Below are 17,111 nucleotides of genomic sequence, written 5' to 3' on the forward strand. Positions count from 1 at the left end.
TGGGGACCGGGGCGTGTGGCGCAGATGGAGCTGAGCTCCAGCCCCTCTGTGTGAAGTTCTGGGGCGGGCACAGCTCAGACTCCCCGACGGCTGTAGGCTTGTTACGGTGCGTTCCCATTGGGTGCTCTGTACCGTTATGAGGTGGCGCCGAAGTGGGGGAATTTCAGTCGCTGGCCACATCAGCAAGTGACTTTACCAGAGACCACATACCAGCTCTCGTCTGCACCAAGAACAGGCTGGGTCAGACCCAAGGTCCAGGTCCTGTCTGCCCACCGCAGCTAAGGCCAGGTACCCCAGAGGGAGTGAACAGAACTGGGAACCATCTCGTGATTCCTCTCCTGTCGCCCATTCCCAGCCGAGGGACACCATTCCCACCCATCCTGGCTAATAGCCATTGATGTATCTAGTTCCTGTTTGAACCCTGTTATATTCTTGGCCTTTACAACATCCTGTGGCAAGGAGTTCCACAGGTTGGCTGTGCTCTATGGAGAACAACTTCCTCTTGTTTTAAACCTGCTGCCTGTTAATTTCATCTGGCTCCTGTGTTATAGGAAGGGGTAAATAGCACGTCCTTATTCACTGTCTCCACATCCTTCACAGTTTTACAGACCTCTCTCATATCCCGTGGCGTGGCCCTCTGACGCTTGCAGTCCCAGGGAGGAAGGGCAGAGTGGGGGAGCCGCTGGGCGGGGGTGAGTGAGTCACGGATCATAGTAATAAAGCCAGGGTCTCTGCTCAGGCCGCGGCTTGTAGTGTCTAGCAAAGTGATGACTTTAAACCCCCACTTCTGAAGGCTGCGGACAGGAGAAGGGGGCAGCTGCCGTGGGGCCTGGGGATTTCCAAGGACCCGGGGTTCCCAGCCACCACCGCGGCCGCAAACGCCAGAGCCCTGGGCCCTAAATCGCCACCGGAGCCCCCTTGCGGCTCTGAGGGCCTGGCCGGGGAACACTAGCGCCAGCCCCCCCATTCCGCCCCTTCTCAGAGGGGCTCAGGCCTGGCTCCCCCCAAGGGGGCGCTCTCGACCTTTGACGCGGGCCTGCGTAAGCGCGTCGAGGGAGCGATTGTCCCGTGTCCCCCAGTGGGGCGCCGGGGGCACTGCGCGAGGCACAGGCGCCAGGCGTGTGTGGGACCCGCGGGCCGTGGCAGGCGCATTGCGGGTACTGATCCCCGTGGCGGTCGGTCCGGCAGGGGCTGCTCTGAGATGGTGTGAACGGGGCTGTGGGGAGCTGGCTTGCAGTGATGAATGCGGAGAGGCTGGAGCTGTCTGGAGGCCGGATAAGGGGGTTCGGGATGGGGTCCCCCATGGAGTGAGGGCTGTCGCTGTTTGATGAGACCCCAGAGGGCTTCCAGTGGGGGGCGACGGGACAGCTAGGGGTGTGTGGTCAGAGATGGGGAAGGGGGGAGCCAGGGGTGTGTGGTCAGAGATGGGGAAGGGGGGAGCCAGGGGTGTGTGGTCAGAGATGGGGAAGGGGGGAGCCAGGGGTGTGTGGTCAGAGATGGGGAAGGGGGGAGCCAGGGGTGTGTGGTCAGAGATGGGGAAGGGGGGTTGTTCCGGCACTGAAGCAGGTTCTTCTGGGTATTCCACGCTGGGGAGGCCACATCTGGAGTGTTGCATCCAGTTCTGGGCCCCCCACTACAGAAAGGATGTGGGCGCATTGGAGAGGTCCAGCGGAGGGCGACCAGAATGATTCGGGGGCTGGAGCACACGACCTACGAGGGGAGGCTGAGGGATTTGGGTTTGTTCAGTCTGCAGAAGGGAAGAGTGAGGGGGGATTTGAGAGCAGCCTGCAGCGTCCTGTAGGGCAGTGGTCCCCAGCCTTTTGGGGCTGCCGGGCTGGGCGGGGCCACACATGCATCAGGAGCCCGGGGCCCAAGAATGGCTCGGGCCGGCCCTGGTCACTAGCCGGGTGCACATAAATGCCCACGATGCGGGCACCGCGTTGGGAACCACTGCTGCAGGGGGTTCCAAAGAGGCTGGCGAGAGGCTGTTCTCAGTGGGGGCAGGTGGCAGAACGAGGAGCAATGGGCTCAAGTTACAGCGGGGTGGGTCTAGGTTGGAGATTAGGAAAAGCGATTTCCCCAGGCGGGTGGGGAAGCGCTGGGCTGGGCTCCCTAGGGAGGGGGTGGAGTCTCCATCCCTAGAGGTGGTTAAGTCCCGGCTTGACCAAGCCCTGGATGGGCTGATTGAGTTGGGATTGGTCTTGCTTGGGGCAGGGGGCTGGACTCGGTGACTCCTGAGGTCTCTGCCCGCCCTGGGGTTCTAGGATTTGGGGGGCCTGTCCGTGTGCTCTCCCGCTCTGGTGGGGAGTCCTAGCTCGGCAGAGGCAGTTTTGGGCGGGTTACGGTCTGTGTCCCGGACTGTCCTGCTCTGCAGGTCCTGGCTGGAGAAGACCGATTTCTCGGTGAGTCCAGGCGGTCCCTAGCACAAAGGAGGCGGGGGAGGGTGCTCGGCGGGCTGGTGTCTGTTGGGTTCCCTTGTTGAAGCAGGCTGCGGGGTGCCGGCGTGGGCGTGTTCTAGGTGCAGAGAGACGGACGGGTGGTGGGGGTGGAAGAATCTCCGAGAGGCTCAGGCCGCCGGTCCAGAGGGTGAAAACCCACCCATGTATCTCAGGTGTCTGACAGGTGTCATGGCACGTGTGTCCAGAAATGCCCCCCCAAGGTGCCTGGGGGGTTGCTGGCATCCGGGGAGCCGGGCCCCCCCTTGGGCAGAGCTTTGCGGTGGAAGGGAGGGGTCTCGGGGTGAGGGTGAGCTGGAGGAGTCGGCGATGTGTTTGGGATGGACAGCAGGGGGCTGGAACCAGCGTCTCTAGGGCTGATCGCAGCTGCCAACACCACCCCCCCGCACACGCCTCCCGGTGCCTGCCTGGCGTCACGGCCAGAGCCCCCGTGCTGCTCTCATTGGGCGCTGCAGAACGGCCGGTGGGGGTCAGAGCCCCCATCCGCCCCAGGACAGGGGACTCTGGCAGGAGGGGGCCTATGACACACCGCGGAGCAGCTCCGATGCTGTCCTGCAGAGGGCGGTGGCGCCACACGCAGGTGTGAACCGGGCCGTTCCGGCGCCCCCTGCAGGACAGGTGGGTTTGCTCCAGGCCGGGCGCGGTTCCCGCCGGGCTGACCTGTCGCCTCTCTCCCGCCTGCAGCTTTACGAACTGGACGACGACCCCAAGCGGAAGGAGTTCCTGGACGACCTCTTTGGCTTCATGCAGAAGAGAGGTGAGGCCGCGGCGGGTGCAGACGGGGTGGGATCCGGGCCGGGGCCGTTCGCGCTGCTGCTTCCCAGCTCTCCCAGCCTTTGTGCCCGGCTCACGGCGGGCGCAGGGCCTGGGGCAGGGAAGGGAGGCCAGGGACAAGCCCCCTGGCAGCCGAGACAGACAGGAGCCCGGCGAGTCGCCATGGGGCTGAGGACGGTTGCTGGTTCTGCCGGCGCCGCTTGCTGGGGCCGGCTCTGGGGCGGAAGCCACCGGGGATGTTATGGGGCTGGGGCGGGGTTGCTGGTTCTGGCTGCAGGCTCCGGAGCGGGGCTGGAGGCGGCTCCGTTGGCTGGTTCCGTTCCCAGGAGGAGCAGGGGCTACGGGTCAGGAGTGAGGGGCACCGGCAGGGCTGGGGGGGCAGGACTGGGGGGCAGGGGCTGTCGGTCGGGGGTGAGGGCTCAGGCAGGGCTGGGGGGCAGGGGCTGGGAGTTGGGGGGCAAGGGTGTGACCAGGGCTGGGGGGCAGGGGCTGGGGGTTGAGGGCGCGGGCAGGGCTGGGGGGCAGGGGCTGTGGGTCTGGGGCGGGGACAGGGCTGGGAGGGCAGGGGCTGTGGGTCTGGGGCGAGAGCTCGGGCAGGGCTGGGGGGCAGGGGCTGTGGGTCTGGGGTGGGGACAGGGCTGGGGGGCAGGGGCTGTGGGTCTGGGGCGAGAGCTCGGGCAGGGCTGGGGGGCAGGGGCTGTGGGTCGAGGACGGGGGCAGGGCTTGGCCGGCAGGGGCTGGGGGTTGGGTGCGAGGGCAGGGCTGGGGGGCAGGGTCTGTGGGTCAGGGGCGAGGGCTCAGGCAGCGCTGGGGGGTAGGAGCTGTGGGTCGGGGGCAAGGGCAGGGCTGGGGGGCAGCGGCTGTGGGTCGGGGGCGAGGGCTCGGGCAGGGGCTGTGGGTCGGGGCGAGGGCTCGGGCAGTGCTGGGGGGCAGGGGCTGTGGGTCGGGGGTGAGGGCGCGGGCAGGGCTGGGGGGCAGGGGCTGTGCGTCTGGGGTGAGGGCTCGGGCAGGGCTGGGGGGCTGGGGCTGTGGGTCGGGGGTGTGGGCAGGGCTGGGGGGCAGGAGCTGTGGGTCGAGGACGGGGGCAGGGCTGGGGGCAGGAGCTGTGGGTCGAGGACGGGGGCAGGGCTGGGGGGCAGGGGCTGTGGGTCGAGGACGGGGGCAGGGCTGGGGGGCAGGGGCTTTGGGTCGAGGGCGGGGGCAGGGCTGGGGGCAGGAGCTGTGGGTCGAGGACGGGGGCAGGGCTGGGGGGCAGGGGCTGTGGGTCGAGGACGGGGGCAGGGCTGGGGGGCAGAGGCTTTGGGTCGAGGGCGGGGGCAGGGCTGGGGGCAGGAGCTGTGGGTCGAGGACGGGGGCAGGGCTGGGGGGCAGGGGCTGTGGGTCGAGGGCGGGGGCAGGGCTGGGGGGCAGGGGCTGTGGGTCGAGGGCGGGGGCAGGGCTGGGGGGCGGGGGCTGTGGGTCGAGGGCAGGGCTGGGGGGCAGGGGCTGTGGGTCGAGGACGGGGGCATGGCTGGGGGGCAGAGGCTGTGGGTCGAGGGCGGGGGCAGGGCTGGGGGGCAGGGGCTGTGGGTCGAGGGCGGGGGCATGGCTGGGGGGCGGGGGCTGTGGGTCGAGGGCGGGGGCAGGGCTGGGGGGCAGGGGCTGTGGGTCGAGGACGAGGGCAGGGCTGTGCGCGGGGAAGGCGCCCGAAGCAGGCTGTGCGCCGTGTCCGCGCCGTCAGGAGCCGAAGGGTTACGCGCGCCGTGCCGGACAGCTGCCGGCATTGGAAATCCGCGGCGGGCCCGTTATCGGCACCAGGCGGATGGATTGGACGCCCCAGCAATTGAGGGGAGTCGATAAATGCTTTAACCTTTGACCCCCGCCTGCCCCGGCCGGCCCTGGGACAATTAAAAGGCTCCCTGGCCTGGGGGGGGCCGGGCCGGCGTTAATTAGAGCCCGTTGCTGGTGGCTGGATTAATGAACGTGCCGCTCGATGCGGCATAAACCCCAGGCAGAGGTTAATGTGCTAATTAATGGGGGCGGCCGGCTGGCAGGGACATGGGGCTGCCTCCGCCTGGCTCCCTGCGGGTGGCTCCGTGCCACGGCCCCGGCTCAGACACCCCTGGCCGTGTGTCGCCCCCTGCTGGGGAGGGCGCGTCGCTGCCCCCATCCAGGTGCCGCCCAGGGAGGCCGGGCTAGGTCCGTCCTCTGCCAACGCCGTCCTGCCCGGCCAGCCCCTCCCTGGCCTCGCTCCATGGCCCACCCGGGGGCTGGGCTCTGCCCGATGCCGTGAGGATCCGGAGGCCGCTCTCCCCCAGGGGCTGGAGTCGGTGGTCTGGGCTGAGACCTGGCACACTCATGGCATTAGTGGCCCCTAGGTACCCGCTAGGGGAGCCTGGGAGCACCGCTGCCCTCTGCTGGCGACAGCAGGAACTGCCTGTCCAGAATCCCTGGCGTGTTTGGGGGGGGCTGGCCTCCTGCTGGGTGGGCGGGGGTGCCAGGCGCGTGGGGCAGGAGCAGGCCGGGGGCGGGGGGCAAGAAGGGGACTGGGCACTTCAGGCCTGCGGGCGTTTGCTCTTCTCCTGGGGTCTAGGGCAGCGATGGACCCCTCGCACCTGGCCCCCAGCGGCAGTGACAGCCTGAAAGCCCGAGATCGGGCCGTACCGCCCCCTCCCTGGGCCTGCCCCAGCAGCTGCAGCTGGCGCTGTCTCCCTGGATCGTCACAGCCCCTTCTCGCCTGCCCCCCGAGTCCTGGCCCGGCCCCTTACTGCCGTGAGTGCTGGTGCTAGGGAGGGGGCCCATGTGGGGCCAGGGTGACAAGGGGGCCCCGGCGAGGGGCAGACCAGAGGCTGGGGCGTTGTGGGGGGCTGGCCGGGGCAGGGAGCAATGTCCCTGCCTGTGCCGCAGACAAGATTCATGAGCTGCTGCGTGGGACTCATTATCTCTCTCTCCAGAGCTAATTAACTCCATCTCCATTTGGTCCGGCTGAGATATGGGCACTAATTAACCGCCAGCCGCTCTTTGTGCAGCGCTGATGGGGGCTTTTGTGCCGCTCCTGAAATCGAGCTGGGGGATCGAATCCCCCCGGGGCCGCTCCCGGGGCCGGCGGGTCGATGGCGATAAATCCGCAGCGGGGAGCCGCTCCGGAGCCGCACGGCCCCAGCGCCCGCGCAGGGCGATAGCATCGATCCCGGCCCAGGGACAAATCACTCTGCTCCCAGCCGCATTTCGTGCCTCCCCCCGGCCGGCCTTCATTTGTCCGCCCCGGCAGGCCCACGCGCTCGTCTCTGCCCCCTGTCTCCCTCCGGGGCTGCCTGGACAAGGGTACCTTAGCTGTACCCCTAGGGAAGAGCTGGGAGACACCGAACCCCCCCCACCGGCCCAGACAGCCCCTCAAACTGAGTCAGGGCTACTGGCTCACTTCTCCCCCCACTTTCCCCTCCGAAATGGCCTGTTCTAATGGGCCACGGCGTTATAGTGCACCGCAAAGCTGCAGCCGCGTTCCTCCCCAGAGCTGGCTGCATGTCAGTCTCCAATGAAGCGCCCCACAAATACCCCGGCGCATGCAGCCTCGGCCACGGGGCGGGGCTCCCGTGGTCCCGCAGGGCAAAATACAGCGACAGACTCATGTGAGCTTGGCCCCTGCCCAGGCCTGATTCCGCAACTGCCGTGGCTCCCCCGCCCGTCTGACCCTTCACAGCAAACTCGCCACGTGTGGCTCGGCACCCCCCAGGCCCGTTGATGCCTGGTGTTTATGTAGGACCTACCCCCAGCGTTCCCAGCTTGGGGTATCTAGCTTGGTGATGGACTCACCTGGCACTCTGGGGACAAAGATAAGGGGGGCCCAAAATGTAGGGAGATTGGGGGGCTCCTCCCGCAGCAAAGGTACCGGCCTCTGGAGCCAGAGGTCGACAGTTCGAGCCCCACCCCCCACCCTCGGGGGACAGCCACCACCACCTTGGCGATGGACACAGCTGGCACCCTGGGGACAAAGGAAGGCTGAGCGGGGTGCAGGATGTAGGCCTTCTCCAGAGGCTAAGGCACCTGCGTCCAGAGCCAGTGCCGCTCCTCACGGGCCCGTCGGCAGGGGCCAGCCCAGCCTGTCGGTGGCTCCCAGGCGCACAGATTGGCAATGCGGGTCCAGAGCCGACACGCGTGGCATCTGCCCAGAAACGGGACCCAGGACCCCTCCCCTTGCCCATGTCAAGCCAGGCTTGGTGCCCGCACGGACCCGTGGTTGGTACGCGCCTGTCCCCGTCCAGCACTGCTCACTGGGCCCCGCTGCCCTGCCGGGCGAGAGCTGGAAACGGCTGCTGTCTGTGAGGTTCACACCAGGAAATCCCCCCAGAGTCCTCAAACAAGCAGCTGTGTTTATGTAGGGCCTGTTCCCAGCTGCCTGGCCCTGGGGAGCTCCTGGAGCAGCAAGCCGCTGCCGGCAGGGCGGGGGATACGCTGGGGGCCTCGCGAGCGGGGGAGGAAATGCAGTTTTTTCTAGAGGCTGGGAAGGGCTTGCACACCGTGGGGCTGCCAGTCCCATCTGCAGATCCAGGGCTGGAAGGGGCAGGATGTTTTATCAGGCCCAGCTATTCATGTCTTTGTACCAACCCTATTTCCCCGGGCAGCGCAGAGCTGGGAAACCGGTTCTTCCTGATCCGCAGCCCCCTGGCCAGCCCCTGCGGGAGGAGCAAGGCCTGCCCGCTGCCGTGGGGCCTGGTGGGGCGGGCATAGACCCCAGCTGGACCTGCGCTCCTGGCTCTCCCTGCTCCACCCCCGGGAAGGGAAACCGCCCAGGTCTCTGCTGCAAAGTCGGGTTCTGGCCTGTGAGCGTCACACGAGTGGCTGGGTTTTCACAAGCGTGTGCACTGCACAAATGGTTGGGTGTGCTGGTTGTGTATCACCGTGTATGTTGCATGTGGGGTTGTAGTTGTGAGTTAGTGTGGTTGTGGAGGCATAGAAGGTACAGGCACGTGAGTGTGGTCAGGTGGTTATGTGGCTCTTTGGGTATAGCTACATGTGAGTGAGTTTTGTGCTTGTGCATGTGAGGGAGTACAAGTGTGGTTGTGTAGCTAGGTGTGAGTTGCAGGGGGTGCGCATGTGGGGAAGTACGAGTGTGGTTGTGATGAGTGGTTGTGTAGCTATGTGTGTGTGTTTGAGGGAGTACAAGTGTGGTTGTATAGGAGTGGTTGTGTAGCTATGTGTGAGTTGCAGTGTGTACGCACGTGTGAGGGAGTACAAGTGTGGCTGTGTAGGAATGGTTGTGTATTTTTAAGTGTAAAAATATAATAAGAAAAGCCAAAAAGGAGTTTAAAGAGCAGCTAGCCAAAAATCCAAAAAGCAATAGTAAAATGTGTGTTAATACGTCAGAAGCAGGAAGCTGCTAAACACCCGGGGGCCCTTGGTTGATCGAGATGCCAAAGGAGCACTCAGAGATGATAAAGTCACAGTGGAGAAGCTAAACATATTCTTTGCTCCAGTCTTCACAGCTGAGGATATTGGGGAGATTCCCAAACCTGAGCCATTCTTTTTAGGTGACAACTCTGAGGAATTGTCCCGGATGGAGGTGTCATTAGAGGAGGTTTGGGAACAAATTGATAAACTTAACAGTAACAAGTCACTGGGACCAGATGACATTCACCCAAGAGTTCTGAAAGAACTCCAATGGGAAATTGCAGATCTATTAACTGTGGTTTGTAACCTATCCTTTAAATCGGCTTCTGTACCCAATGACTAGAAGGTAGCTAACGTGACGCCAATATTTAAAAAGGGCTCTAGAGGCGATCCTGGCAATTACAGACCAGTTAGTCTAACATCAGTACCAGACAAATTAGTTGAAACTATAGTAAAGAATAAAATTGTCCGACACATGAATGAAGATAATTTGTTGGGGGAAAGTCAACATGGTTTCTGTAAAGGGAAATCCTGCCTTACTAATCTACCAGAGTTCTTTGAGAGGGTCAACAAGCTTGTGGACAAGGGGGATCCAATGGATCTAGTGCACTTAGATTTCCAGAAAGCCTTTGACAAAGTCCCTCACCAAAGGCTCTTAAGTAAAGTAAGTTGTCATGGGATAACAGGGAAGGTCTCTCATGGATTGAGAACTGGTTAAAAGTCAGGAAACAATGGGTAGGAATCAATGGTCAGTTCTCCGAGTGGAGAGAGGTACCTAGTGGGGTCCCCCAAGGGTCCGTACTGGGACCAGTCCTGTTCAGCCTATTTATAAATGATCAGAAGAAAGGGGTAAACAGGGAGGTGGCAACATTTGCAGAGAATGGCAAACTGCTCACGAGAGTTAAGACCAAAGCCGACTGTCAAGAGCAGCACAGCGATCTCACCAAAGTAAGTGACTGGGCAACAAAATGGCAAATGAAATGGAAAGTTGATACATGCAAAGTAATGCCCATTGGGAAACATCATCCCCACTGTACTTACAACATGATTGGGACTAATTTGCCTCCAACTACTCGAGAGAGAGATCTTGGAGTCACTGTGGAGAGTTCTCTGCAAACATCCACTCCGTGTGCAGCGATGGCCAAAAAAGCAAACAGAATATTAGGAATCATTAAAAAAGGGATAGAGAATAAGACAGAGAAGATCTTATTGCCTCTCTATAAAACCATGGGATGCCCACATCTTGAGTACTACGTACAGATGTGGTCATCTCATCTCAACAAAGATCTCTTGGCATTGGAAAAGGTTCAGAAAAGGGCAACAAAAATGATGAGGGGTTTGGAACGGATCCCACATGAAGAGAGATTAGAAAGACTTGGACTTTTTAAATTAGAAAGACTGGGAGGGGGGATATGGTAGAGATCTATAAAATCATGACTGGTGTGGAACAAATGAATAAGGAAAAGTGATTTACTTATTCCCACAATATAAGAACTAGGGATTGCCAAATGAAATGAATAGGCAGCAGGTTTAAAAAAACAAAAGGAAGTTTTTCTTCACTCAGTGCACAGTCAACATGTGGAACTCCTTGCCACAGGATGCAGTGAAGGCTAGAACTTTAACAGGATTCCAAAAAGAGCTAGATAGATTCATGGAGTTTGGGTCCATCAATGGCTGTTAGCCAGGATGGGCAGGAATGGTGTCCCCAGCCTCTGTTTGTCTGGAGGTGGGTGACAGGGGAGGGATCACATGAGGATTCCCTGTTGTGTTCCCTCCCTCTGGGGCATCTGGCATTGGCCATTGGGCAGACAGGACACTGGGCTAGATGGACCGTTGGTCTCACCCAGTCTGGCCGTTCTTATGTTCTTAGCTATGTGTGAGTTGCAGTGTGTGTGTGCATGTGAAGGAGTGCACGTGTGGTTGTGTAGTTATGTGTGAGTTGCGGTGTGTGTGTGCATGTAAAGGAGTGCACGTGTGGTTGTGTAGTTATGTGTGAGTTGCGGTGTGTGTGTGCATGTGAAGGAGTGCACGTGTGGTTGTGTAGCTATGTGTGAGTTGCGGTGTGTGTGTGCATGTGAAGGAGTGCACGTGTGGTTGTGTAGCTACGTGTGAGTTGCGGTGTGTGTGTGCATGTAAAGGAGTGCACGTGTGGTTGTGTAGCTACGTGTGAGTTGCGGTGTGTGTGTGCATGTGAAGGAGTGCACGTGTGGTTGTGTAGCTACGTGTGAGTTGCAGTGTGTGAGTGCATGTGAAGGAGTGCACGTGTGGTTGTGTAGCTACGTGTGAGTTGCGGTGTGTGTGTGCATGTGAAGGAGTACACGTGTGGTTGTGTAGCTACGTGTGAGTTGCGGTGTGTGTGTGCATGTAAAGGAGTGCACGTGTGGTTGTGTAGCTACGTGTGAGTTGCAGTGTGTGTGTGCATGTGAAGGAGTACACGTGTAGTTGTGTAGCTATGTGTGAGTTGCGGTGTGTGAGTGCATGTGAAGGAGTGCACGTGTGGTTGTGTAGCTATGTGTGAGTTGCAGTGTGTGTGTGCATGTAAAGGAGTACACGTGTGGTTGTGTAGTTATGTGTGAGTTGCAGTGTGTGTGTGCATGTGAAGGAGTGCACGTGTGGTTGTGTAGCTACGTGTGAGTTGCGGTGTGTGTGTGCATGTGAAGGAGTGCACGTGTGGTTGTGTAGCTACGTGTGAGTTGCGGTGTGTGTGTGCATGTAAAGGAGTGCACGTGTGGTTGTGTAGCTACGTGTGAGTTGCGGTGTGTGTGTGCATGTAAAGGAGTACACGTGTGGTTGTGTAGCTATGTGTGAGTTGCGGTGTGTGTGTGCATGTAAAGGAGTACACGTGTGGTTGTGTAGCTATGTGTGAGTTGCGGTGTGTGTGTGCATGTAAAGGAGTACACGTGTGGTTGTGTAGCTACGTGTGAGTTGCGGTGTGTGTGTGCATGTAAAGGAGTACACGTGTTTGTGTAGCTATGTGTGAGTTGCGGTGTGTGTGTGCATGTGAAGGAGTGCACGTGTGGTTGTGTAGCTACGTGTGAGTTGCGGTGTGTGTGTGCATGTAAAGGAGTGCACGTGTGGTTGTGTAGCTATGTGTGAGTTGCGGTGTGTGTGTGCATGTGAAGGAGTGCACGTGTGGTTGTGTAGCTATGTGTGAGTTGCGGTGTGTGAGTGCATGTAAAGGAGTGCATGTGTGGTTGTGTAGCTACGTGTGAGTTGCAGTGTGTGTGAGTGCATGTGAAGGAGTGCACGTGTGGTTGTGTAGCTATGTGTGAGTTGCGGTGTGTGTGTGCATGTGAAGGAGTGCACGTGTGGTTGTGTAGCTACGTGTGAGTTGTGGTGTGTGTGTGCATGTGAAGGAGTGCACGTGTGGTTGTGTAGCTACGTGTGAGTTGTGGTGTGTGTGTGCATGTGAAGGAGTGCACGTGTGGTTGTGTAGCTACGTGTGAGTTGCGGTGTGTGTGTGCATGTGAAGGAGTGCACGTGTGGTTGTGTAGCTATGTGTGAGTTGCGGTGTGTGTGTGCATGTGAAGGAGTGCACGTGTGGTTGTGTAGCTACGTGTGAGTTGCGGTGTGTGTGTGCATGTGAAGGAGTGCACGTGTGGTTGTGTAGCTACGTGTGAGTTGCGGTGTGTGTGTGTGAGGCCGTGTGCACCCAGCGGCTGCCATTCCCTTTCCAGTCCAGATTCACCCCTGCCCCCCCAGAGCTGCATCCCAACCCCCCCAGCACAGCCCTGCTGGGTCCAGTCTCTGTGCTGCCTGGTGCCCCCCCAGGGTGTTGGCTGCGGGGGGGGGGGGGATGGGGGGTGACTCCATTGCTGGTAAATGCCCTTGGGTCAGGGAGGGGCTGCAGGGTCGATTCCGGCAGGGGGAGGGGCCAGTGTGTTGCACAGCGCCCCCTGCTGGTGATGACACACTTGTGGCAGAGGAGCCAGGCCAGAAGCCCCAGTCCCCTGGGGGATGATGGAAGTGCCGGACCCTCCCCCCGCCTGACGAAGGCCTGACCCCACGGAGTGTGGGGCTGCCGGGCCGCCTGTCACTGCACCTCTGCCCCAGCGAATGCTCAGCCATCCCCCCGACCTCCCCCCACACTGATTGGCCACCACGACCCCTGATCTTCCGAGTCGCTGTTTCCCAGGCTAGCGACCTGTAACTGTGGCCACTGCTCCGTTCCTGGACCCGTCGGCTGCTGGAGCCATGCAGATGGCTTGTATCGCTGACTCAACACTTCCCCAACCCGCATGTCATCCGCCCAGCAGGGACGATGGGATCCTAGAGTCATAGAGCACTAGGACTGGAAGGGACCTCGAGAGTCATCGAGTCCAGTCCCCTGCCCTCAAGGCAGGACCAGATACTGTCTAGACCATCCCTGAGAGACATTTATCTAACCCACTCTTAAGTATCTCCAGAGATGGGGATTCCACAACCGCCCTGGGCAATGTATTCCAGTGTTTAACCACCCTGACAGGTAGGAACTTTTTCCTAATGTCCAACTTAAACCTCCCTTGCTGCAGTTTAAGCCCATTGCTTCTTGTTCTATCCCCAGAGGCCAAGATGAACAAGGGTATGTCTACACTACCCCACTAGTTCGAACTAGCGGGGTAATGTAGGCATACCGCACTTGCAAATGAAGCCCGGGATTTGAATTTCCTGGGCTTCATTTGCATAAGCGGGGTGCCGCCATTTTTAAATCCCCGCTCGTTCGAACCCCGTGCAGCGCGGCTACACGCGGCACGAACTAGGTAGTTCGAACTAGGCTTCTTAGTTCGAACTACCATTACTCCTCATTCCACGAGGAGTAACGGTAGTTCGAACTAGGCACCCTAGTCCGAACTACCTAGTTCGAGCCCCGTGTAGCCGTGCTGCACGGGGTTCGAACCAGTGGGGTTTTAAAAATGGTGGCTCCCCGCTTATGCAAATGAAGCCCGGGAAATTCAAATCCCGGGCTTCATTTGCAATTGCGGTATGCCTACATTACCCCGCTAGTTCGAACTAGCGGGGTAGTGTAGACATACCCTTTCTGCCGTACTCCTCCCTAGACAGTCGCTTCCCATTCTGTGTGCGTGAAACTGATTGTTCCTCCCTAAGTGGAGCACTTTGCATTTGTCTTTATTAAACTTCATCCTGGATGTTTCCTTCCAGTCACTGATCCAAATGTGAAATAGCCCGGAGGGCCAGCGACTGATTCCGGCCGGACCCCGCTGCAAACAGACCCATTCAATGGGCATTCTCCAGTTGCCACTGCCTTTTGAGATCCATCCCGTAGCCAGGTTGGCATCCATGTGCCATGTCTATTTTCTAGTGTTCTAATTTTTTCATCAAAATGTCATACAAAGCCTGGTCAAATGCTTAACAGGAATCTAAGCTGCTATTTCGTGCTGTTGGAATGAAAAGTATTTCATCATCTTCCCCATCATCAGACAAGCCTATGATCTGGCTTTTTCCTAAATGTGGAACCGAGCTATTTATTTGTTGGACTCTCTTGCCTTTGCTGTGTTATTATTGGCTATTCTACCATTTCCATCTAATAATGGATCGATGTCATTATTAGGATTCCTTTTGTTCCTAATACACCTAAAAATGTCTTCTTGTTGTCCTTAATTCTGCTGGCCATAGCAGTCACCTTGTGTCCTTTTGCTTCCCTTATCAATTTTCTATAGCTCCAAGCTTCTAATTTATATTCATTGATATTAACTGCCTCTTTTCCCATTTGTCTTCTATGTACAGCTGCTTTCATTTCAGCTCCAAGTCAGATTTTTGTTTTTGTTTTTAACCAAAGCAGCCTTCTTTCCTGATTGTGGTTTTTTTGGGCCTCTGGTAAAACGTTCTAAAATAGCTCCCAATTATCGTTCACATGTTTCTGTTTACAGTCCTTCTCCCTGCGGATTTAGCTCCTCGTTTTCGGTCTTGGGACACTGGTCCTTTCAGTTCAGTACATCTGTATCACTGCTCTGGGCTTTGTGCGGTATGCACACCACAAGCGCAACTGAGTCGTGATCACTTGCACAAAGCGATCACGAATTTTTACTTCTGTGATCGGTTCCTCTGTACCTGTCTGGACGAGACCTGCTGTAGAATTCCCCTTTGTGGGATGCAGCGCTTTGAGTCAGGAAATTGTCCGCTGTCAGTTGTCGGTGTTTAGCGCCGGCATCCGGAGACCTCCAGCATACAAAATCTGCCGTTGTAACCCGCACACCTGCCGGGGCTGAGTCACTGTCCCATGGAGCGGCACGCAGAGCACTTACCTAGCCAGGGAAGGAGTTTGCTCTGCAGCCTTAGCTGGCTTTTAGTGATGCCTGTGCAGCTAGGGACTCCCCTGCTCCCCCAAGCATCTCATAGCACGATGCGTGTTTCACCCTCCGGGGGGATATACCCGTGAAGCACACACTGTGTACACACCTTCCCATGCCATCATGCTCCCGCGTTGCTCACAGCTACCGCACAGCTTGCACGTGCAGGCACATGTGTGCACATGCTTCCCCAGTTGTGCACGTGTCTTGCACATGGGTGTATGTGGGGGTGCACTCACAGATGTGCCCAGGCCCATGCATTCACACCCAGGCACCTCAGGCGCTGCAGGGTGTTTCATGTCCCTGTCAGAGCTCCGTGCGTGCGCCGGGGGCAGAATGAGGCCGGCTCTGCCCTGCCCAGACCGGCTCCGTGCTCTCAGGGGGGGCCTGTGTTAAAGCCACATCAGATTGCCCTGCGTGGAGGGGTGGAGGGGGCGTGCTAGTGACACGGAGATGGCCAAAGTGTGTGTGAGGACGGACAGAGGGAGAGTGCAGGAGACGTGTGTAGGGACTGACAGGCGGAGGGGGCGGGGCGGTGCTGGTGGATGGACGGGTGGGGAGGGACGTGCATGGGGACGGACAGGCAGGGAGGATCAGGCCTGGGGATGGACGGGTAGGGAGAGACATGACTGTGGGCAGACGGGAGGGAAGGACGTGGCTGGGGACAGACGGGCGGGGAGGGACGTGGCTGGGGACAGACGGGCGGGGAGGGACGTAGCTGGAGACGGACACGTGGGGAGGGACGTGGCTGGGGACAGACAGGCGGGGAGGGACGTAGCTGGAGACGGACGGGCGGGGAGGGACGTGGCTGGGGACGGACATGTGGGGAGGGAAGTGGCTGGGGATGGACGGGCGGGGAGAGACATAGCTGGAGACGGACACGTGGGGAGGGACGTGGCTGGGGACAGACGGGCGGGGAGGGACGTAGCTGGAGACGGACGGGCGGGGAGGGACGTGGCTGGGGACGGACGGGCGGGGAGGGACGTGGCTGGGGACGGACGGGCGGGGAGGGACGTAGCTGGAGACGGACACGTGGGGAGGGACGTGGCTGGGGACGGACGGGCGGGGAGGGACGTAGCTGGAGACGGACACGTGGGGAGGGACGTGGCTGGGGACGGACGGGCGGGGAGGGACGTAGCTGGAGACGGACGGGCGGGGAGGGACGTAGCTGGAGACGGACGGGCGGGGAGGGACGTGGCTGGACACGGACGGGCGGGGAGGGACATGGCTGGGGACGGACAGGCGGGGAGGGACGTAGCTGGAGATGGACACGTGGGGAGGGACGTGGCTGGGGACGGACGGGCGGGGAGGGATGTAGCTGGAGACGGACACGTGGGGAGGGACGTGGCTGGGGATGGACGGGCGGGGAGGGACGTAGCTGGAGACGAACACGTGGGGAGGGACGTGGCTGGGGACGGACGGGCGGGGAGGGACGTGGCTGGGGACGGGCGGGCGGGGAGGGACGTAGCTGGAGACGGACACGTGGGGAGGGACGTGGCTGGGGACGGACAGGAGGGGAGGGACGTGGCTGGAGACGGACACGTGGGGAGGGATGTGGCTGGGGACGGACGGGAGGGGAGGGACATGGCTGGGGACGGACACGTGGGGAGGGACGTGGCTGGGGACGGACGGCAGGGGAGGGACGTGGCTGGGGACGGACACGTGGGGAGGGACGTGGCTGGGGACGGACGGGAGGGGAGGGACGTGGCTGGGGACGGACACGTGGGGAGGGATGTGGCTGGGGACGGACGGGAGGGGAGGGATGTGGCTGGGGACGGACACGTGGGGAGGGACGTGGCTGGGGACGGACGGGCGGGGAGGGACGTGGCTGGGGACGGACACGTGGGGAGGGACGTGGCTGGGGACGGACACGTGGGGAGGGACGTGGCTGGGGACGGACATGTGGGGAGGGACGTGGCTGGGGACGGACGGGCGGGGAGGGACGTGGCTGGGGACGGACGGGCGGGGAGGGACGTGGCTGGGGACGGACAGGCGGGGAGGGACGTGGCTGGGGACGGACGGGCGGGGAGGGATGTAGCTGGAGACGGACACGTGGGGAGGGACGTGGCTGGGGATGGACGGGCGGGGAGGGACGTAGCTGGAGACGGACACGTTGGGGGTATGTCTACACTACCCTCCTAGTTCGAACTAGGAGGGTAATGTATGCATACCGCACTTGCTAATGAAGCCCGGGATTTGAATTTCCCGGGCTTCATTAGCATAAGCG

The 17,111-nt window shown here is 60.4% G+C and overlaps 1 protein-coding gene across 2 annotated transcripts in view; it reads left to right on the forward strand.

Moving 5' to 3' along the window:
* Positions 1 to 17,111, forward strand: part of LOC102450799 (AT-rich interactive domain-containing protein 3A-like) — a 111,341-nt gene that overhangs the window by 67,258 nt on the left and 26,972 nt on the right. For both annotated transcript variants that reach the window (XM_075915760.1, XM_075915761.1), the window contains exon 2: positions 3,141 to 3,213. In XM_075915760.1, coding sequence (XP_075771875.1) covers positions 3,141 to 3,213 — 73 coding nt within the window. The remainder of the gene's footprint in view (positions 1 to 3,140; positions 3,214 to 17,111) is intronic.

This window comes from Pelodiscus sinensis, unplaced genomic scaffold, assembly GCF_049634645.1.
Source record: "Pelodiscus sinensis isolate JC-2024 unplaced genomic scaffold, ASM4963464v1 ctg162, whole genome shotgun sequence".
NCBI classification, from domain to species: Eukaryota; Metazoa; Chordata; order Testudines; family Trionychidae; genus Pelodiscus; species Pelodiscus sinensis.